The following is a 19,443-nucleotide window of genomic DNA, read 5'->3' as shown; positions in this document are numbered from 1 at the left end:
CATGACCTGAGCCCAAGGCAGACGCTTAACAGACTGAGCCACCCAGGCGCCCTAATTTATTTTTTAGAGAGGGAAGGAGAGGGGGGAGGGGCAAAGGAAGAGGGAGAGAGAGAATTTTTTTTTTTTTACTTTTTTAAAAACTTATTTATTTTAGAGAGAGAGGGCACACAGGAGGAGGGGCAGGGTGAGAGGGAGAGAATCCTCAAGGTGACTCCCCGCTGAGTGCACAGCTGGTTGCAGGGCTGGAACCCACCACCCTGAGATCATGACCTGAGCCCAAATCAAGAGTTGGCTGCTTAATTGACTGAACCACCCAGGTGCCCCAATTTATTTTGTTTTTTGATAAGCAAGCTGCAGATATCATGACACTGTAACCCTAAACTTTCAGCATGAGTACCATTAACTGGAGTTTAATATTATAACTTTTAAAAAATATTTGAGGGAAATTTATATCCAGTAAAATGCACAGATCTCAAGTGGACCATCCCATCGGTTTGACAAACTCCTGCATATGGAACTCAAACCCCTATCAATGTCTGCTGCCATCATGATGTTAGACTTTGATCTGGGGATCAGAGCCTTTAAGATTCCCATCCTGGTGGGCGCCTGGGTGGCTCAGATGGTTAAGCGTCTGCCTTCGGCTCAGGTCATGATCCCAGGATCCTGGGATCGAGTCCTGCATTGGGGTCCCTGCTCCTTGGGAGCCTGCTTCTCCCTCTGCCTCTCTCTCTCTGTCTGTCTCTCATGAATAAATAAATAAAATCTTTAAAAAAAAAAAAAGATTCCCATCCTGGTGTGGTGAGAATGGCTAATAATCTGCAAAACCTCAGTAGAAGCAGGAGAGAGGAGTAGTGCTAAAGTGAAGCATACCAATCACGCAAGAGACTGTCCTGATGGAACCTGACCAGAGTCTGCCATTTCCCACCCCGCCCCCCTTCAGGCTAGACTCAAGTTGGGAGAGGCTATTTCCTTTTGTGCTGTCTAATGTCGCTGTTTAGATATACAAACTTTATTTTTCATTTTAAAATATCGCTCTGCATTAAAAGTCAAAAGAACACAGAGAATCTGGAAAAAAAGATAGAGAAAATTAACCGGAAAAACGGGATGGCAAGGGGAATGTTTCCAGGGAAATGCACATTCCTTAAGGCATCTCTGGCAGAGAGCTACATGGCATGCAAAGAATTTGATAATACGCACATTATGACCCATATTACACAAAAATTATGACTCATATTACGGAAGCACACACTTGTGAAGGGTCCTGAGAAATAGCGTTGGGCTTTTAAAAACTGTTTTAGAAAGGCCCACCAAGAGTGCACAACTTTCAAATGAAAAACTGGAATGTGCACTCCACCTTACTAAACACCACCCTCCTCATTGTCAACAATGAAAACGACAGTTTTCAACAATAGTTGAAAACGCTGAGTCGAGGTTTGTTTAAAAAAAAATTTTAAGCGTGAAGCCAAAATCAACATTCATTCTTTTGGATGCTGCTTAAATTTTTTCATGGTTAATATGAATGCCAGCGATATCAATTTTTGAAAACTATGTAACATTATATAAAAGAAAATAGCAAGGTTATAATCCCACCATGCAGAGATGAGCCCTCTTAAACTTTTTGTATTCAAACTTTTCCCACTGCGAATAGTTTTCATTTTGACAGTGTTTTTAGACAACCGTTCTTTTTAACTACCAGTGCTTTTAAACAAAAATTACAGAAAATATTAACAGTCTTTTTATCCTCCAGCAGATGGGATCCAGACACTGCTATAGGAAGAAAGCGTTCTTAATTTAAAAAAACTTGCACAGAAAAGTATTTAAAAAGAAATAGAAAACATTACGCCTTTATTTTGGTGAATTAGCAACAAAGAAAAGGATTAGCTTGGACGGGTTCTTTTCAAAAATATTTTTTTGTGTCTGGCTCCCGCTAGGGTGGAGGAAGTTGTCTCTGTTCGGAGAGGGTGGAATAGAGTGGAAGAACAAATAACTGGGAGGCTCTGCCTCGTTCGGGAGAGCAGGGGGTCGGCTGGGGGGGCTGCGGAGATGGAGGCGGCCAGCAGGTGCCTGGGCTCCAGCCCCCCTACCCCCACCCTCACCCCCTCCCTCATCCTTACCCAGAGCTTGGCCTCGCCCCCTGGCGGGCGAGCGCTAGGTGCTGAGGCGCGGGGGTGGGGGGGGGCACAAACCCCGCGGGCAGCGGGAAGGAGGCCGGGGGAGAGGGGGGGCCGCCCGGGCCCGACACACACCGAGAGGTTGGCACCCGCCGGCCCGCACCCCTAGTCCGCAGCCCCCAGGAACATGTCCGCGGCCGGGGCGCGGAGTAGAACCCCGGGGAGGAGAACCGGGGGAGGGCGTGTGCTGTGGCGGCGGCGGCAGCGGAGCCGCTAGTCCCCTCCCTCCTGGGGGAGCAGCTGCCGCCGCCGCCACCATCAGCGCGCGGGCCGCGGCCGGAGCGAGCCCAGCGAGCGGCGCGCGCGGGGGAGGGCGGGGGCGGGGAGGGGGGTGGGCGAAGGGGGCGGGAGGGCGTGGGGGGAGGGTCTCGCTCTCCCGGCGACCAGAGCCCGAGAGGGAGACCCTGGCGGCGGTGGCGGCGGCGGCGGCGGCGCCTGACACTCGGCGCCTCCTGCCGTGCTCCGGGGCGGCATGTCCGAGGCTGGCGGGGCCGGGCCGGGCGGCGGCGGGGCAGGAGCCGGGGCAGGGGCCGGGCTCGGGGCGCTGCCCCTACAGCCCCCCGCGCCGCCGCCCGCGCCGCCGCAGGGCTCCCCGTGCGCCGCCGCCGCCGGGGGCTCGGGCGCCTGCGGACCGGCGACTGCAGTGGCGGCGGCAGGCACGGCCGAAGGACCAGGAGGCGGCGGCTCGGCCCGGATCGCCGTGAAGAAGGCGCAACTGCGTTCGGCTCCGCGGGCCAAGAAACTGGAGAAACTCGGAGTGTACTCCGCCTGCAAGGTACTCGCTCGCCGCTTCCCGGCCGCCCAGGGGGGCTAGGGCCCTGCCCGCGGGACCCTCGCCCCTTCCCCCTCCAACCCCCCGCCCCCGCCTCCCGCCTCCCGCCTCCCGCCTGGGGCCGCTGCACCGCGGAAGTGCTGCTGTCGCCCGCGCCCAGTTAGCTTCTTCTCGGACAAGAGTCCTGTTGGGTTGGACGGAGGGGATCGCTCAGATCGGGAGCCTTTCATTCTTCCCCTTTGGAAGGAGTTGCCTCTGCGTCTGCGCTCCTGGGCTGCTCTGGGGCTTTGTTGCTCTGTAGGAGTTCGCCAGAGGCACCTTTCAGAGAGTGGAGCCGCGCTTACTAAGTGGCAAGCGCCCCAGGGCCAAGGAAACCTCTTTTGGGGGGATCTGAGCGTCCCCTCTTCTTCCATCCTCTCTCCGTGTCCCACTGGGAGGAGCTGAGTGGAAGGGAGTGAGAGTGAAATTGGCTTCAGGACTCCCAGCGCTTTGGGAGATCGAGGGGGCGGAACGCGCGGGGTGGGAACGTGAGCACAGCCCGAGGCGAGGGTCCGGGAGCTCCCGGCGCCCTAGGCTGAGGGAGGAGGCGCTGCTGCGCGCGGTGACAGCCCCGTCATTATTGTATTATTACTTGTTTAGTTAAAACGCTGTCCCAGCTGCTTGAGGTGTAAACAGGATTTGGCGAGGTGACAGCCCAGCGCGGCGGGCACTACGACTCAGTTTGACACGCGTTTCTTGCCATCCCCTTTCCATCCCAGCTCTCGCCCCGCCCCCCGTAGCCCTTCAGCTGCAGATCCAGATGTGGGCGCCGTGCTCCGGGGGTGGGAGGATTGCCCGAGGCCGCGGGGCAGGCTGGCCCTGCGCTGTCAGCAGCGGCTTTGTTTTGACAGGGTGACAGCTGAGGGGGGCGGGGACTTGGCCTTGTCAGCTCCTGCGGCCTGTGGCTGAGGCGGGGAAGAGACACACTCACACACCTCCCATGTATATCTCCTGCCTGCTGCAAACAGGGTCAAGTTCCCAGAGTCCAGATTCCCACAACCAGTCTGCAGGGGCCACTTCTGAATTTTGGTGTAGTAAAGATTATTAATCCTGCTGGAACCTCTCTCCCCAGTGTTGCCATTTTTAGTATTTACTGGAGCTTCTCAGCCTCAGTGGAATGTCTGTGCTTACCCTTTTTCCCACACCATTCACATCCTCACGTGTATGTTGAATGCCTACCGTGTACCCTACGTGGGTTTACTAAATATTTGCTGAACGAATGTAGGATCTGGCTCTAGGGCTTTTCAAACTTTAAGGTGCATAGGTATCACCTGGGGAGCTATTTCAATGCTAATTGTGAATCCATAGGTCTGGGGTGGGGCTGAGATTCTGCATTTCTAACAAACTCAGCTGATGTGATGCTGGTCCAGTGACCAGTAGCAAGTCCCTAATTCAGACCTGGGCAATATATTATTAATCCCTTTTGAATTCAGCCAAGAAAGCAAACTGCCCTCCTCTGAGGGCAATATGTGGTTGGTATTTTTGAAGGACTGCAAAAAAAGGAGAAGGGTGAAGGGCCAGGAGGTGGTTATAAAGGACATAAGACTAATGGCAACAAGACCTGGAGTATAGTAGGCAGAAGGGAGAACTGTGCCCCGAATTGAAAACAAGCTCAGTTACGTGGTGGACCTGACGTTCAGGAGCTGGAATGGGTTCACGTAGGAACTGTCAGCGTTTCTGTCCTGTTTTTTATTTTATTTTATTTTATTTATTTTTGAGAGAGAGAATGAGAGGGGTGAGGGTCAGAGGGAGAAGCAGACTCCCTGCTGAGCAGAGAGCCTGACATGGGGCTCAATGCCAGGACTCCAGGATCATGACCTGAACTGAAGGCAGTCGCCTAACCAGCTGAGCCACCCACGCGCCCCCTGCCCTGGCTTTTTATTGGGTGCCCATGATGAACACCTTCTCTCCCAGCTGCCTACTGTTGCCCTAAAACCTGAGAACTTCCCTGAAATTTTGGTCCTCAAAACCATGAACCTGTTATGTGCCCTCCATTGATTTTTTTTTGATCCTTTCAGATTTCTGAGTGTGAGATGTAGCCTCTTCTAATGTTTGTGACTTTGTGTGTTTCATGGTCACATTCACAATCAGACTTTTAGGAAGGGAAACTTCTCATTAAAGGCCTCTCTTTCTGCTCCTGGGAGACTCTGGAAGTGTCCATTTTCATTTGCTCATTACTTCAGTTAATATTCATTCAGTAAATATTTAGAGAGGCCCAACTAGGTCAACTAGGTTCCAGGCATTGTGCTAGATGCTGGGGCCATGACACCCAGAATGTGCTCTCCTGGAGCTACTGAGTGTATGTGTATGTGTGCACGCACGTGCATGCGTGTGTTTGGGGCCTGGGGAGGTAGGCAGTGAACCATGTACAATGACGTGAAAAAAACCTGCTTTCTTAGGGCAGTTTTGGAACTCAGAGGAGGGCAGTTCTTGGGCTGGAGCTTGGGTGCAGTAGGAATGGCTTCCTGGAGGAAGTGTCAGTGGGTGCTAAGGACTCTTGGTAGTGCAGGGTGGGGTGATGTGAAGCTTCTTGCAGTGGAGAAACTGAAAGCACTTGTGAAAGCTTGGAGCTGGGCCAGCAGGAGCTAACGCTGCATTGGCTGAGGCCACCAGGTTGGAGGGCAATGTGTGTGGCCAAGAAGGCATTGCGGAATCTGGGAATTTTAACCTGGGGAGTGACATTCTCTCAGATTTGCCTTTTTTTTTTTCTAAACTGTACTTAGTTGGGTGTGAGGGGAGTGTGAGAGAGCAGATCTGTGGTTCTTTCTCAGCTTGTCTCTATTCTTCACCTAAGAAAGCCCCAAAAGGACCTTTTGTCACTCATGGGCCCCTTGGCATAATTGGAGGGAGTCGAGAGGTGAGAGAGTGAGGAGGGACCTGGAAAGAGGTGAGTAGTTTACTGGGGGCTATTAAAAGAAAAACAGGTCCCAGACCTGATAAAAGATCTGGCCTTTAAACTTCACAAACGGAACAGGAGGAGGAGGGAGCTAGTTCACAGCCCGGGTGGTATACCACACCCTGGAGAAAAGAAAAAAGAAGAAACAAACAAACTTGTTTTGCCGGATCCAGGGTAGAGTTCTTTGAACTATGTTCTGGCAAAGGTTGCTTCAGAGAGTCACTTTTCTTCTGTGTGACACAGAGTAATCATTAAAAATATAGATCTGACCATGTTATACCTCCACTTGGGACCCTTAATTTCTCTTTGCTGCAGGGCCTTACCACTGCTATGTCTGGCCCCTTTTCAGGGCCTTGCGTCCATGGTTCCCTTCTACCTCTGGGCCTTTGCACATACTGTTTACTGGGACTGAAAGCTCTTCCTGACTCCCTTTCAAATTAACTTCCAGCTCTTCCTGCACATCTCACATTCCTTGCATTTCCTTTACCTGCTTGGCCAGACTTCCAAATATAAATTGTTTGGAACCCCCTTGTGCTTACTTTTCCTTCCTAGTGCTTTTATCACAATATTTTTTTAAAGATTTTATTTATTTGACAGAGAGAGACACAGCGAGAGAAGGAACACAAACAGGGGGAGTGGGAGAGGGAGAAGCAGGCTTCCCGCAGAGTGGGGAGCCCGATGCGGGGCTCGATCCCAGGACCCTGAGATCATGACCTGAGCAGAAGGCAGATGCTAAATGACTGAGCCACTCAGGCACCCCATTTTTATCACAATTTTTAATTGTGTGATTATGTGATATGTGTTTGTCTCTGAATAGATTCTAAGTGATGTGGTTGTTGATTGGGTGAATGAACTAGAGAAGAGAAAGCTGAGGAAATGATTAGCTCTTAAAGATAGTAGTGGTGAAATTTTAGCCTGACTGCTTCTTGACAGTGGGGTAGAGGGAATTCTTTCACATAGTACATTTCTAGGTTTCTCACAGGTGTCCACAGGATTGAGTTTTTAGTGTTATAGAAGAAACTTAAGTAAATGTATGAGTAGGCCAAATCTCAATGTCCTTGAATTTAATATAATAATTTACTAAAAACCCCCACTGACTCTTCCTAAGGAAACAGGCCATTTCTACATGAAAGGAAGCAGTACGATATAGTGGCCAAGAGCATGTGCTTCTTAGTTCAGACTTGAGGATATCCAGTACTGTGACCTTGGACAGGGACTTTACCTCAGACTCCATTTCCTTGTCCGTAAAGTAGGAATAATAATACTGTCTCATTGCATAACAGGGAGGATTTAAACTGCGTTAGTATGTACGAGGCATCCAGCTGGGTGTCTGGCCCGTGGTAAGCCCCTACAGCAGCCCAAAGTAGGGAGTACACCGGTAAGGTGGAAGTCAGGAAAGAACGTGGGATTTAGAGAATCTCAGCTCTGCCACTTGTGTGACCCTGGGCACAAGTCATTTAGGTTTTCTCTGAGCCTTGATTACTTCCTCTGTAAAATGGAGACCATAACTTCACCCTTGAAGTTAAAAGAGAAAGGGTCCTCCAAAGTTCCTGGAACCTAAAAGTGTTGGATTAATGCTGGGTAAATGTAATTGCTGCATTGTCTGTCAGAGTCAGTGGCCACAGAGCATTTATGGAGAAGCCAGTTGCTTCGATTCTGGGCCAACTGCCACACTTGGAGAGTGACATGGGCTATAAAATTAGGCTTCACTTAAAAAAAATAATGGTGATAATCTAAAAGTAACACTGATTGTAGAATATGCAGAGGACAGAGGCAGAGAAAAATTATCCTACCTACCAGCCAGGAGCTGGTGAATGGGGACCTAGAGTAAGTCTTAAAGTTGGGGAGAGCCCCCAACACCTTTGTTTGTATTGGTCAGTCACTCCTCCAGAGAGCAAATTTCTCTTTCAACTGTCAAAATCTAGAGCAGTGGCTCTTACCCAGGAGCCGTGTCCCGTCCCCCCCCCCCCCCCCGGGGATATTTGGCGATGTCTGGAGGCATTTTTTGGTCATTGTCAGTGTGAGGGAGGAAGTGCTACAGGCAACTGGTGAGCAGAGGCCCAGGGTATTACTAAGTAGCCCACTCTGCACAGGATAGACTGCACAGCAATTATCTGGTCCCAAATGTCAGTAGTGCTAGAGTTAAGAAACCCTGTTTTAGAGGAAAATTGTATTGACCGTGAATACCATGAATACATTTGCAGCGTTGGAAAAATTAATGCTTTTAAGGTTAATTTGCATAACACTTGAAGCCTGAAAAATGTCACTTGGTGAATCATGGGGCATATTTCTAAACAGCTTTCTTGCGGTATAATTTATAGATCATAAAAGTCACCAGCTGTAAGTGTGCAGTCAGATGCTTTTTAGTAAAGGTATACAGATATGCATCCATCACTATAGTTCAGTTCTTAGACCTCTTCCTTCTCCCTAAAAACTTTTCTCCTGCCCTGGGCACCTGTTTAAGGTGATACTTTGTATGTATTCACAGTTTGCAAACAGAAACCAAATTAAAAATATCTTTTTGGAGACTCATCAAATAAAGAGTATTGCTACAGCAAAGCACAAACATGGAGCGTAGATACAGTGTTTTTAAGAGTGGTCTTTAGCCACATAAATCTATAGCATACAGTTATTTCATGTGTGGTGACTTCTCTAAGAGGTGATATCATGGAGCCAGGCACACATAGGAAAAATATTTCATTTGGCAGGCACAATACAAAAAGCCCGAGAGAAAGATGACCAGATTTAATTGTTTCTTCATAAACTTTCAGGGAATATGGAAATTCAAGCCTGCATAGCCTTCAGATTGCAATTTGCAGTTTTATGTAACTGAGAAAGTAGTTTACAGGGCAAAAGAGAACAAAAATCTGCTGAGGAGTGTTTTGTTTTAGGAAGCATGTGCTTGCAAATAGCATTTGGTGATGCAGTGCTGGTGTGTTGTTTTTTGATTTTTTTTTTTTTTTTGGTTTATTTTGTCTGTTTTGTTTTTTTAAAACCACTGAGCAGATTTAAACCTGATTACCTGTCCACATAGGCGGGATTTAATTCTCTTTCTGTCAGGTAAATCCACAGGTCTAACCCATCATAGGGAATGTTGAGGGTAAAACACAGTTTCATGTGAGGTACCTTGGAATGATCGGAACATCTCCTCAAATGAAAGATTTGGATACTGTGTGCAGTGCCAATAAAACTTGGATTTCCAAGGCTCAGTGGCTTCTGATTTGGTTTGTTGCTCTTTCCAGGAGAAGAAGGTAGTTATTTGGGAATGATTGTCAATGGTTTCTTACTCTTGATGGTTTCCTACTCCTAATGTGATCCAAACACAAAGCACCTGTGGCAGAACAGGAGGCACGTGGACTGGCTGGCTACTGCAGCAAACCTGGAAAGTCTTCCTCCCTCTCCCTCCGTGCTGGGTGCCTTTGGGCAGCCATGTAACAGCCTTGGGGTTCGGTTTCCTGCATGGTGAAGTGGGAGTCCGGGCGCCACCTCATTGACTTACTGTGAAGATGGAGTAGGTGAGCATTATGTGAAAGTTCTAGGAATACAGGTAGCCCACGTATGACTATTTTAGTTCGTTTTTGGAAACTTTCCACGGGTCTCAGCAGTTTTGTTGATAGTGTTTTGCCACAGTGTTACACCTCGTGTCATTTGCTGCTTCTACCTGGTGCAAGAGGAAGGTAAGGAAGGTCGTTTTACTAGCAGGGGACTGAGACCCAAAGAGGTTAAGCAACTTCCTCAGCAGCACTGGCTGCTCTGGGAAAAGCTGGCCCACATAGTAGATTTTCTTTCCAGTGCACGATTGTGCATCCCCTTTCCAAACTCTCATGTGGGGTGGAGGCGATGGTCTTCTCAGTGGCTTACAGAGACAATTTTGTTCCACACATTCCATGGCTCTCATTTGATGTTTATTGTTACTCCTATTGCGAGGTATGTTCAAAGGCTTTTCTAGTTCATTGAAACTGTGCAGGCCATAAAGCAAACAAAATAAGCGTTTTTTATTACTGGGCTAGGGCAGACGGATGCATGCCCTTGATTCTTTTAAAGCTGACAATCAAGAATGGTCACTGTGCTGGCCCATTAGAATCCCTTGTTGAAGGAAGATGAAAGCGATACATACTCAGGCTGTGGAAGGTGCCCGATGTGCCAGAGAGGTAAGGAACTGACTGTCTTGGATGTTTAGAAGTCCCAAAACAGCTCCGCGGAAGACTGCACACACAGCAGTGTTACAGCACAATTCAGAGAAACGTCACTTTTTTCTTAATTTTATTATGCAGACAGTAAGGTGCTCATATCATAAGCATATATAGCTTGGTGAATTTTTACATAGGCACGTGGCCGTGCAGCTGCCACTCAGATGGAGCTGTCGGGCATCTTCAGCACCTCTGAAGGCCCCCTGTGCCTCCTCCCCACCTCTGGTAACCCTTATTCTTTTATTACTAGAGATTACTTTTGCTTTTCTTAAACTTGACATAAATGGAATCATGTGGCCTGCGTTCTTTTGCATCTGGCTTTTATCACTCACATGATGTGCGTGAGCTGCATCCATGTTGCTGCATGTAGTAGTTTGTAAAGACACGTTCTTAAAGTAAAAACGAGTTTTAAAAATTGTCAGCCATTTTCAGGATGGAAGTCGTTGGGTGTGGACAACTTCATAAAATGAATTTTAATTAAATCTTAGAAAAGATTCTATTTCAGAATTTAGCATATGTGAAAGTTCTTGGAATATAGGGAAGAACCCATGAGGGCAGGAATGGGGACAAGAAACCAAGAAGGGCTGTAGATGAGCATTGGGATGGAGGAGGGGCAGAACGCTAGGGAGGTGGGTGCTGGGGGCCTGTGACGTCACAGCTGGTAGAATGCCCAGCCTGCATAGTTCCTTTGCCTCTGGAGTCTGTATTGGTCAGTCCTTCCTGGTAAATATCCGTGTGAAGCTCTGCTGTCTCATATCCTCGGTTCTGGAAGATGCCTAGAATTATATGTTGTATCCTGCAAACCAGGCAGAACCATACATGTTGGGAGCTGTGGCAGGGTTTCTAGAAGGCTGGCTACAACCCAGCACCTAAAGCTCTGGTAGGCATTGACACCTTTGTGTTGTGTTGTTGGCCTAGGGGATGGAGATGCAGGAAAGAGATCATTCTTCTTCACCCTCCTTCCACCCACATCCCCAATCCCCAGAAGTGTGAGGCTACCTCTTTCCAGGAGAGGCAGTGAGGAGCACAGATTTACTCTATTACTCAAAGCACAATTTTGGCATAACAGCTCATCCTTGAAAACTCCTGTGAAATATGTAAGCTTATTATTTAATGGACTCATATGGACTATCCACTTACGAAGTAATCTGTTTTGTAATTGATGTATTTAACACAGCAGGATTTTTGTCTTTTTTACTCATGTGCACATGTAATGGGGGTGTTACATTAAACCTATTGCCATTTATCTACTTTACATTTATTTCCATGGGCTGCTTTAAATTTCTGCTTAGGGAGCTCCTGTCTAAATTCCTTATGACAATTCATCACCTTTCATCACAGTTGAAATATAATTGAATCTTTCTATATTTTTAAAGATTTATTTATTTTTTTTTAGAGAGAGAGTGCACACACAAGGGGGAGGGGCAGAGGGAGAGGCAGTGAGAAAATGTCAAGCAGATTCCCTGCTGAGCTTGGATCCCAGTGGGGGTGGGGGGGTGGGCTCAGTCCCAGGACCCTGAGATCATGACCTGAGCCGAAACCAAGAGTCAGACGCTTAACTGACTGAGCCACTTAGGTGCCCCTTGAATCTGTATAATATTGAATTGCTTTCATCTCTGGCATTTAATTATACATGCTGATACCCCCTGCATTGCACACTCTTCTTCTCCAAGTATTGGTGTGGCTTATTCTCAAGCCTCATTCTGGTCTGTTCTCAAATGCCAACTTTTCAGAGAAGCCTTCTGACCACCCCCTGTCAAAAAAGCAGCACCCCATTACTCTTTTTTTTTTAAAGATTTTATTTATTTGACAGAGAGAGACACAGCGAGAGAGGGAACACTAGCAGGGGGAGTGGGAGAGGGAGAAGCAGGCCTCCCTCTGAGCAGGGAGCCTGATGCGGGGCTCGATCCCAGGACCCTGGGACCATGACCCGAGCCGAAGGCAGACGCTTAATGACTGAGCCACCCAGGCGCCCCTAGCACCCCATTACTCTTTAAGGTTACCTGTTTTGTTTTCCTTTACTGCATTTTTCAACACTTGGAAATCATATATATATCATATTGTTTCCTTTGGGACAGAAGTTCCTTGAAGCAGGGACTTTGGTTCACTTCATATCCCAGGTCCACTGACTGTGCCTTGCACATAGTAGGTGCTCAATACATATTTGTTGAATAAATGGGTAATTTCATATTCACAGTGAATTTCATATTCACAGGCTTTGTGAGATTGGAAGAAAGGAAATTGTGTCGTAGAGACAAGGTAACAGGCTCACAGAGAGATTAGGAATGTGCCCAAAGTCTCGTGGTCCCAGGAGCAGGGCAGCCCCGAGCTGGAGCTGGAACGGCATTTTCTGACTCCGTAGCTAAGTGCCGTTCCCTTGTGCTTACAGCAGACCTGGTGACCTTCAGCACTTGCCGGGTGGCCTGGATTTCCACAAGATAGAACAAGGAGAGTCACACCCACTTTTAATCCTCCTCTGAATGAATGATGTGAACTTCTCTGACCACCGTTTCCTCTTCTGCAAATTGGAAGTAAATTCTCACGCGGGAATTGTATTGTGAGACAGTGGAGTTAAAACCTATGATGTGAGGGGCACCTCGGTGGCTTATTCGGTTCTGCCTTTGGCTCAGGTCATGATCCTGTTGTCCTGGGATGGAGCCCCGCATTGGGCTCCCTGCTGAGCAGGGAGTCTGCTTCTCCCTCTCCCTCTACTCCTCCCCTGCTCATGCTTGCTCTCTCAAATAAACAAAAAAACTTAAACAAACAAACAAAAAAAACCAAACACCTATGAAGTGAGAAAGAGGCCCTACCATGTATTCTAAAAGTCTCTATGGTGTTAGTGAACTAGAAAAAAAATCACCTACAAAGACATGTTTTCTAACTACTATTTATATTTTTTGTTGCTTTGCTGCCCACTTAAAACTAAAGGTTACCATGGGCTTTCTTTGATATGTTCTTCTGTTTGTACCCAGAAGCCCAGACACAGGGCTTATTATTTTTTTAATCAGGAGATGAATACATGTATTTTGCAAAAAAGTGTAAATAATGTCTCTAATGATCCATTTGGAATGATATGCCCCCTAACTTTAGGAGGAGGCTTTGAGTAGTCTCTTCATTGACCTCAGGGCAGGACATTTGGGGATGTTTCCATTAGTTTTCCACCCTCATAGAAAGCCCCCATCATTGCATGCTCTTGGCCTATGCAGCCTTCTACGAGGCTTCTGTGGTATGCAGAAGATTCCAGAAGTACAGGGATGAGACTTGAGCAGTATCATAGTGACTGATGGTGGCAGCTCTAATTTGCATTAGCTCTAACAAGCTGGTGTTGAAACTGGATGGCAGAATGCCAGGGACGCCAAGGTCAGCATTACTTTGAAATACCAAAGTGAGTCATGTAACCCAGGATTTGCACATACCCACAGGAAGGACTACCTGATTCACCCCACCTCCAAGGGAACACATCCACCAGTATTGGTTAGGTGCCTGCGCCCAGGCTCTGCCCTGGTGGGTGGTGAGTGGCAAAAGGAAGTGAAAGCCACAAGGAGCCCCTCATCTTGCTCTGGAGACAGGTATAGAGGGAAAGTAAGATTCGAGGGAGTAATCAAGCATGAAGTCAGCACAGACAAAAAACATTATGAGCTGGGGGCAGGTAGAAGTGTAGGAGAGAGGCTCAGCCTAGGTGGATTGAATAGTATAAAACAACAGAGAAGCAAAAGTGAAGGGAGCAAGACATCAGAGTGCTTTGGAATGTGGACCCAGGGAACAGACTGCCTGGGTTTGAATCCTGATGTGCTGCTTTCTTGCTGTGTGACCATGGGGAGATTAGTTACCCTCTACAAGCCTCAGATTTCATAGCTGTAAAATGGAGAGCGTGATATTGTCAACTTTACCCATTCATTCAACAAACTGTTATATCATGTGCCAGGCATTGATTTAGATGCTGGGGACACAGTGACAGATGGGTTTTTACTCTTGCAGAGCTTGCTTCTGGTAGCGGAAGCAGACAGTAAACAAGAAAATAACAGAAAGTGGTAAGTGCCACATGCCACGCAGAGAATGAAAACAGAGAAGTAAATGACAGTGCCTGGGGAGTCCTTCCAGTACGTGCCCAAAAAGGTCTCTCTATGGATGGGACACAGTCTGGGGCCTGAATGACAACAAGAAGCTAGCCATTGGGGGTGGGGGGTGTGTGTGTATGTGTGTGTAGAGTGCCAGGTGGTGTGTGTGTGTGTAGAGTGCCAGGTGGTGTGTGTGTGTGTGCAGTGCCAGGTGGTGTGTGTGTGTAGAGTGCCAGGTGGGGAGTGCAAAGACTCTGGGGCAGAAATGGCTTGGCATGCTTGAGGGTGGCCAGGTTACCCTTGTGGCTAGATGAGGGGCAAGGGGACAAGTGTAGGAGATGAAGTGAGAGGTAGATGGGGCCAGATGGCCGAGTACGTATAATTTTCACACTGTGAAATGATTTGATTTCCAGTTCTGATCATTTTCAACAAATGCATATCAAGACCCAGAACATTTTAATCACCCTAGAAAGTTCCCTTCTGCTCCTTGCCATTTAAATGCCTCACCCTCAGAGGTAACCACTGATCTACTTTGTATCACGGTATACTAGTTTTGATACTCTGGCATTTCATATAAATGATGCCACACAGTACATACTGTTGTTCTTTCACTCAGTATGATATGTTTGAGATTCATTCTTGTTGCATGTGTCAGTGGTTAATTTCTTTTTTTTTGCTGAGAGGTATTCCACTGTATGGATGTACCGGTTTGTTCATCTGTTCACCTGCTGTTGGGCATCTGGGCTGTTTCAGATGGATTCAGATAAGATTTGTGTTTAAAGCATCCCCTTTGTCTGCTTTGAGAAGAGTAAATTGTGCAAGAGAAAAAAGAGAGCCAGTTGAAGTTACTGCAATGTGGGTAGAAAGCGGAGGGTGGCTTGCGTGAGTGTGATGGCAGTGGGGTGGGGGAGACTAGCCAGTTTGGGGCAATATTAGGAGTGTGGAGGCAATAGGACTTGAAATGAACCCAATGTCTAGGATTTTGGCTTGAGCAATGGAAAGGATGGTAGCTCCATCTACAAAGTTGGGCAGGACCACGAGAGAGGCAGCTTTAGAAGTGGATGAGAATCAAGAGTCCTTTTTCTGGTTGTGTTAAATTAGGTGTGTCTTTTAGTAGTCAAGTGTTGTTTTGATAATAAAATGAGATAATCCACTTAGCAGTTTGGTTTAGTATTGGAATATTCTAAGTGCTCAAAAATGGTAGCTACTATTACATTTAAAAGCAGAGCTAAATAACTACTGATCTTAATAAAGAGACCAGCCAAATTGAAAAAAAGGAAAAACAAGTACACAGAAATTGTGGGTTAAAAAAGGAACATCTCTCTGGGTAAAGAAGAAACCAGTTGTTAGAAAGTCATGAATTTCAGGCAGAAAATTTTGGACTGAATTTATTTAATAATAGTGAGTCTTTGCACTTTAAGGAGGAGGAGACCGAGATATTTTAGAGTGCCAGCGAAAAGTTCTAGGTTTTGGTTTTGGTCCCTGCTCCTTTGCCAGCTGGGGTAACTCAGGCAAGCCACACCCCTTCTGTAAGCATTGAATTACTTGTCCTGTGGGGTTATTGGGAGGGGAAAATAAGATGATGTCGGCTAAAATTGCCTTGGAAAGTATCAGGCAGGAATGCTGGACATTGTTAGATGGCATTTTAGAGTAGGGGGGTGGGTCCGGTGCGTGTTAGATGGAGCAGGAGTGGGGATGTATTGAAAGGGAGAAGAAAGCTGTTTCTGCTAACCAGCTGTTAAAAGCCTGACCCAGGGCCCTGCCAGTGAGAATGGAGAAGATGTAAATCTGGGAGACACTTGAAAAGAAGAATCAGATGGCCTTGGGTGAGGGCATTGAATGCAGATGTACTGAGCCTCAGGAACTAGGAGAAAGGCGGATGCCCCTGAAGGGAATAGGCTAGTTGGAAAGGGGTGTTGGGGTTGAGGGGGAGCCTAATGTAGAGCTAGCTTCCTGGGCAGAGATGCCAGATGTGGGCAGTTGGGAATGCAGGCTGGAAGCGCTGCTTTGCAGGTTGGGCTGGTGAAGTGGGTGTGCGAATTGTCAGCCCGGATAATGATGGATACCATGGGAGTGTGAGCTGTCCGAGGAAGCGACATATATGGTACTGTTTATTTTGCTCCTCCCAGCTGACTTTGTGCCAGGACAACAGGCCGAAGAGTGAAAAATTCTGTCAGCTGGTTGTCTGGCCTGCTCGATGTCAGCCAAACAGTTTGACAGGTCTTTCCACCGTTGAAGACTGAGGTGTCTGCGTTGGCAAGTTCACCGATAAAGTCTGAGATTAGTTCTGTGTGTATTAGAAGAGATACAGGGATTGTCTGGGATTTAGGGTTCTGGGGCACGAGTTTCTTGGCCTTGGTGTCATTCATGACCTCTTGAGGCCTTTTCCAGGGGTGAAGCATGTTTGGGTTGGTCCTGGAGACGTGACTCCGCTGTGATGCAGGGTCTGGCCCATCCCTAGGCCATTTGGTAGCACCAGAGTCATTTAGCACCTTTTTAGATAATGACCAAGGGTTGGGCCTTTGATTCAGTCAGACCTGATTATTTAGCATAAAGAGGGCAGTTCCTGATTGAGCTCCAGCCCGGGCCTAGGATTTCTTCCAGACAGCGAAGTCAGGAAGGTTTTCTGTTGATTTGAGGTCAGAGTCCTCTTGGAGAGCTTGGAAGAGGAGCCTTTGAATAGGGTGTTTATACCTGGGTCATTTCCTTACCGCATATTTTCCATTCTCCTTCTGTATCCTTGACCACTCTGCAGTATTTGCTCTGTGTTCTTGTGACTTTCCAGACTGAAATGGTACTGTTCATTAAGGCCTTCAGAGATGTTTCTGCCTGGATTAGCACGCTGGTTATCTTTTCTTTCCTTCCACTTCTGTTTTTACTTTCAGTTCCAGGCAAATTTGTCTCCTGAGGGAAGTCTCCATCCCCCACTCCCACCTCCTTTTCACTTGTGCCAAAAGTACTTGGATTTTTGGGGCACCTGGCTGGCTCAGTTGGTGGAGCATGCAGCTCTTGATCTTGGGGTGGTGAGTTCGAGCCCCACGTTGGGTGTAGAGATTATTTAAAAATAAAATCTTAAAAAAAAGGTACCCAGATTTTTAAAATCCCAGTTTCAAGTCCTAGCTTTATGGTGTCTGCTGGCTTTCCATGGACAAATGTGTGAACTGGAAGGATTGTTGTCACAGTGGAGAAAGAAAGAATTTATGTCCCAGAAAGGATTAGCTAGCCATTTACATTTAAACCGAATATGGAAAACTGAAGTTAATCCTGGGAAAAGAGGAAGGTGTTAACACATCCATCAGACCACTTTCTCCTTTCAGGTCTTTGCTCCTCCACATGTGGCCCTCACCTGGGAACTTTTTAGAAAAACAGCATCTTGGGCTCCACTCTAGACTTACTCAATCTGAATCAGCATTTTAAGATTTCCTAGGTGATTTGGGAGCAAATTAAAGTTAGAGAAGCACTGCTCCAAGTCACAAGAGCATTATCCAAATTGCTTCCAAAGCACTTCACTTCCAAATTTATTGGGATCACAACTGCTTACAGGGACTTCAGGTGTTGTTGTTTTAAAATAGGATTAAAAGATTTTTTTTTTTCCAGAGTAACACATGCACACTGTTAAGAGGAACATTCAGACAGCTCACTACAGTGGCAAATGAAATGTTAGCCCTCTCCCCTGTCCTCCTGCATCCCGGCTTTCACTCCCTTTCTTGCGTCTCCGCAATGTGTCCGTTTCTCCTCCCCCACCCTCTGGAGGCTACACCCTACAGTTTATACTACAATCCAAAGAGGGGAACTAGATTCACTGTACAGAAATCCCTTTAGAGTCCAGTGAGGCTCGAATGAAGCTGTCAATGTGCCAGAAAGTTGGATGTCAGCAAGTCAAGAGTGTTGAATGAGGGAGCCCAAAAGAAGCACCAGTGAATACTGAGCCCAATGTGGGGCTCGATCCCAGGACCCTGGGATCATGACCTGAGCCGAAGGCAGACTCTTAACCATCTGAGCCACCCAGGTGCCCCAGAGTCTCCATTCATTTTAAAGAACAGGGCAACCTACTTAATGACTTAACTCTCTTTTGCCAAGACAGATTCTGACAGTGGAGGTGTGGCCACCTAGATGCTAACTTATTTTGCTTTTCTACATCAGGGGAGGAGAGAGATGGAGACCCCTATTTGCTGCCCCCCCCTTTTCCCCAAATATAGCTTATTAAGCTTCTTTAATTTGTGAGGAGAAAATATACCTCAGTTTTGGTGAAACTTTGTAGAAGACCTCTATTTGAAGGGATAATTAGTTATGAGCAGTTCTTGCCTTTTAATTTTTACATTTTTTATATTTTTAAAGACTTCTTTATTTTAGGAGGGAGGGGTTGAGGGAGAGGGAGATCCAAGTCAACGCCACGCTGAACTTGGAGCCCCACTCGGGGTTTGATCCTATGACCCAGGGCTCGATTCCACGACCCTGAGATCATGATCCAAGCTGGACCTGAGTGAAAACCAGGAGTCAGACACTCAACCAACTGTGCCACCGAGGTGCCCCAGTTCTTGCCTTTTTAAAAAACTTTAGTGAGATATAATTGGATGCCCTAAAAGTCTGTGGTTTTAAGTTTACAATTCAATGACTTTTAGGAAATTGAGTTTTAGATGTCCCATCTCTCCCAAAAGATCCTTGTGTCCATTTGCAGTCAAACCTGTTTTCACTTCAGCCTCAGACTAATCAATCTACTTTCTGTGTATATAAATTTGCCTTTTCTGGAACTGATATGTATACAATATGGGACTGGCTTCTTATACTTAGCATAATGTTTTTAGGCTTAGTCATATAGCATATGTATCAGCATCTCATTCTTTTTTAATGCCACATAATATTCGCCTGTGTGGATATGCCATATTTTGTTTATGTATTCACCAGTTGATGGGTGTTTGGATGCTTTCCACCTTTTGGCTAACTGATACGAATAATGTTGAGTGGACATCTGTGTTCAGAGCTTTGTATGGATATGTTTCATTTCTCTTGGGCAGATACTTTGGAATGGGTTTGCAGGGTCATGTGGTAAATTTATGTTTAACTTTTAAAAACATTTTTTTTTAAGTTGTGGTAAAATACACATCACATAAAATTTACTATCTTAACCATTTTTAAGTGTATCATTCATTAGCATTAAGAAACTCATATTGTTGGGGCTTCTGGGTGGCTCAGTCAGTTAAGCATCTGACTTTGGCTCAGAGCATGATCTCAGAGTCTGGGGATAGTCAGACTCTGTGCTCAGCGGGGAGTCTGCTTGTGCTTCTGCCCCTCTCCCCACTTGTGCTCTCTTTCTCTC

At 46.8% G+C, this 19,443-nt stretch overlaps 1 protein-coding gene across 7 annotated transcripts in view; it reads left to right on the top strand.

Annotated features, from left to right (window-relative positions):
- The first annotated feature begins 2,536 nt into the window (after nucleotides 1-2,536).
- KAT2B (lysine acetyltransferase 2B) overlaps nucleotides 2,537-19,443 on the top strand; it is a 99,070-nt gene continuing 82,163 nt past the window's right edge. For 2 of the 7 annotated variants that reach the window (XM_027584758.2, XM_027584759.2), the window contains exon 1: nucleotides 2,538-2,946. In XM_027584758.2, the coding sequence (XP_027440559.1) occupies nucleotides 2,644-2,946 (303 nt within the window). In that variant the 5' untranslated portion in view covers nucleotides 2,538-2,643. Of the gene's footprint in view, nucleotides 2,947-5,764; nucleotides 5,870-10,805; nucleotides 10,949-19,443 lie in introns of those variants that run through there. The other 5 variants (XM_035728320.1, XM_027584756.2, XM_027584757.2 and 2 more) reach the window with 5 other exon arrangements.

This window comes from Zalophus californianus, chromosome 1, assembly GCF_009762305.2.
Source record: "Zalophus californianus isolate mZalCal1 chromosome 1, mZalCal1.pri.v2, whole genome shotgun sequence".
NCBI lineage: Eukaryota > Metazoa > Chordata > Mammalia > Carnivora > Otariidae > Zalophus > Zalophus californianus.
Note: the sequence above shows the minus strand (reverse complement) of the source record. Positions and strands in the feature narration are given on the sequence as shown.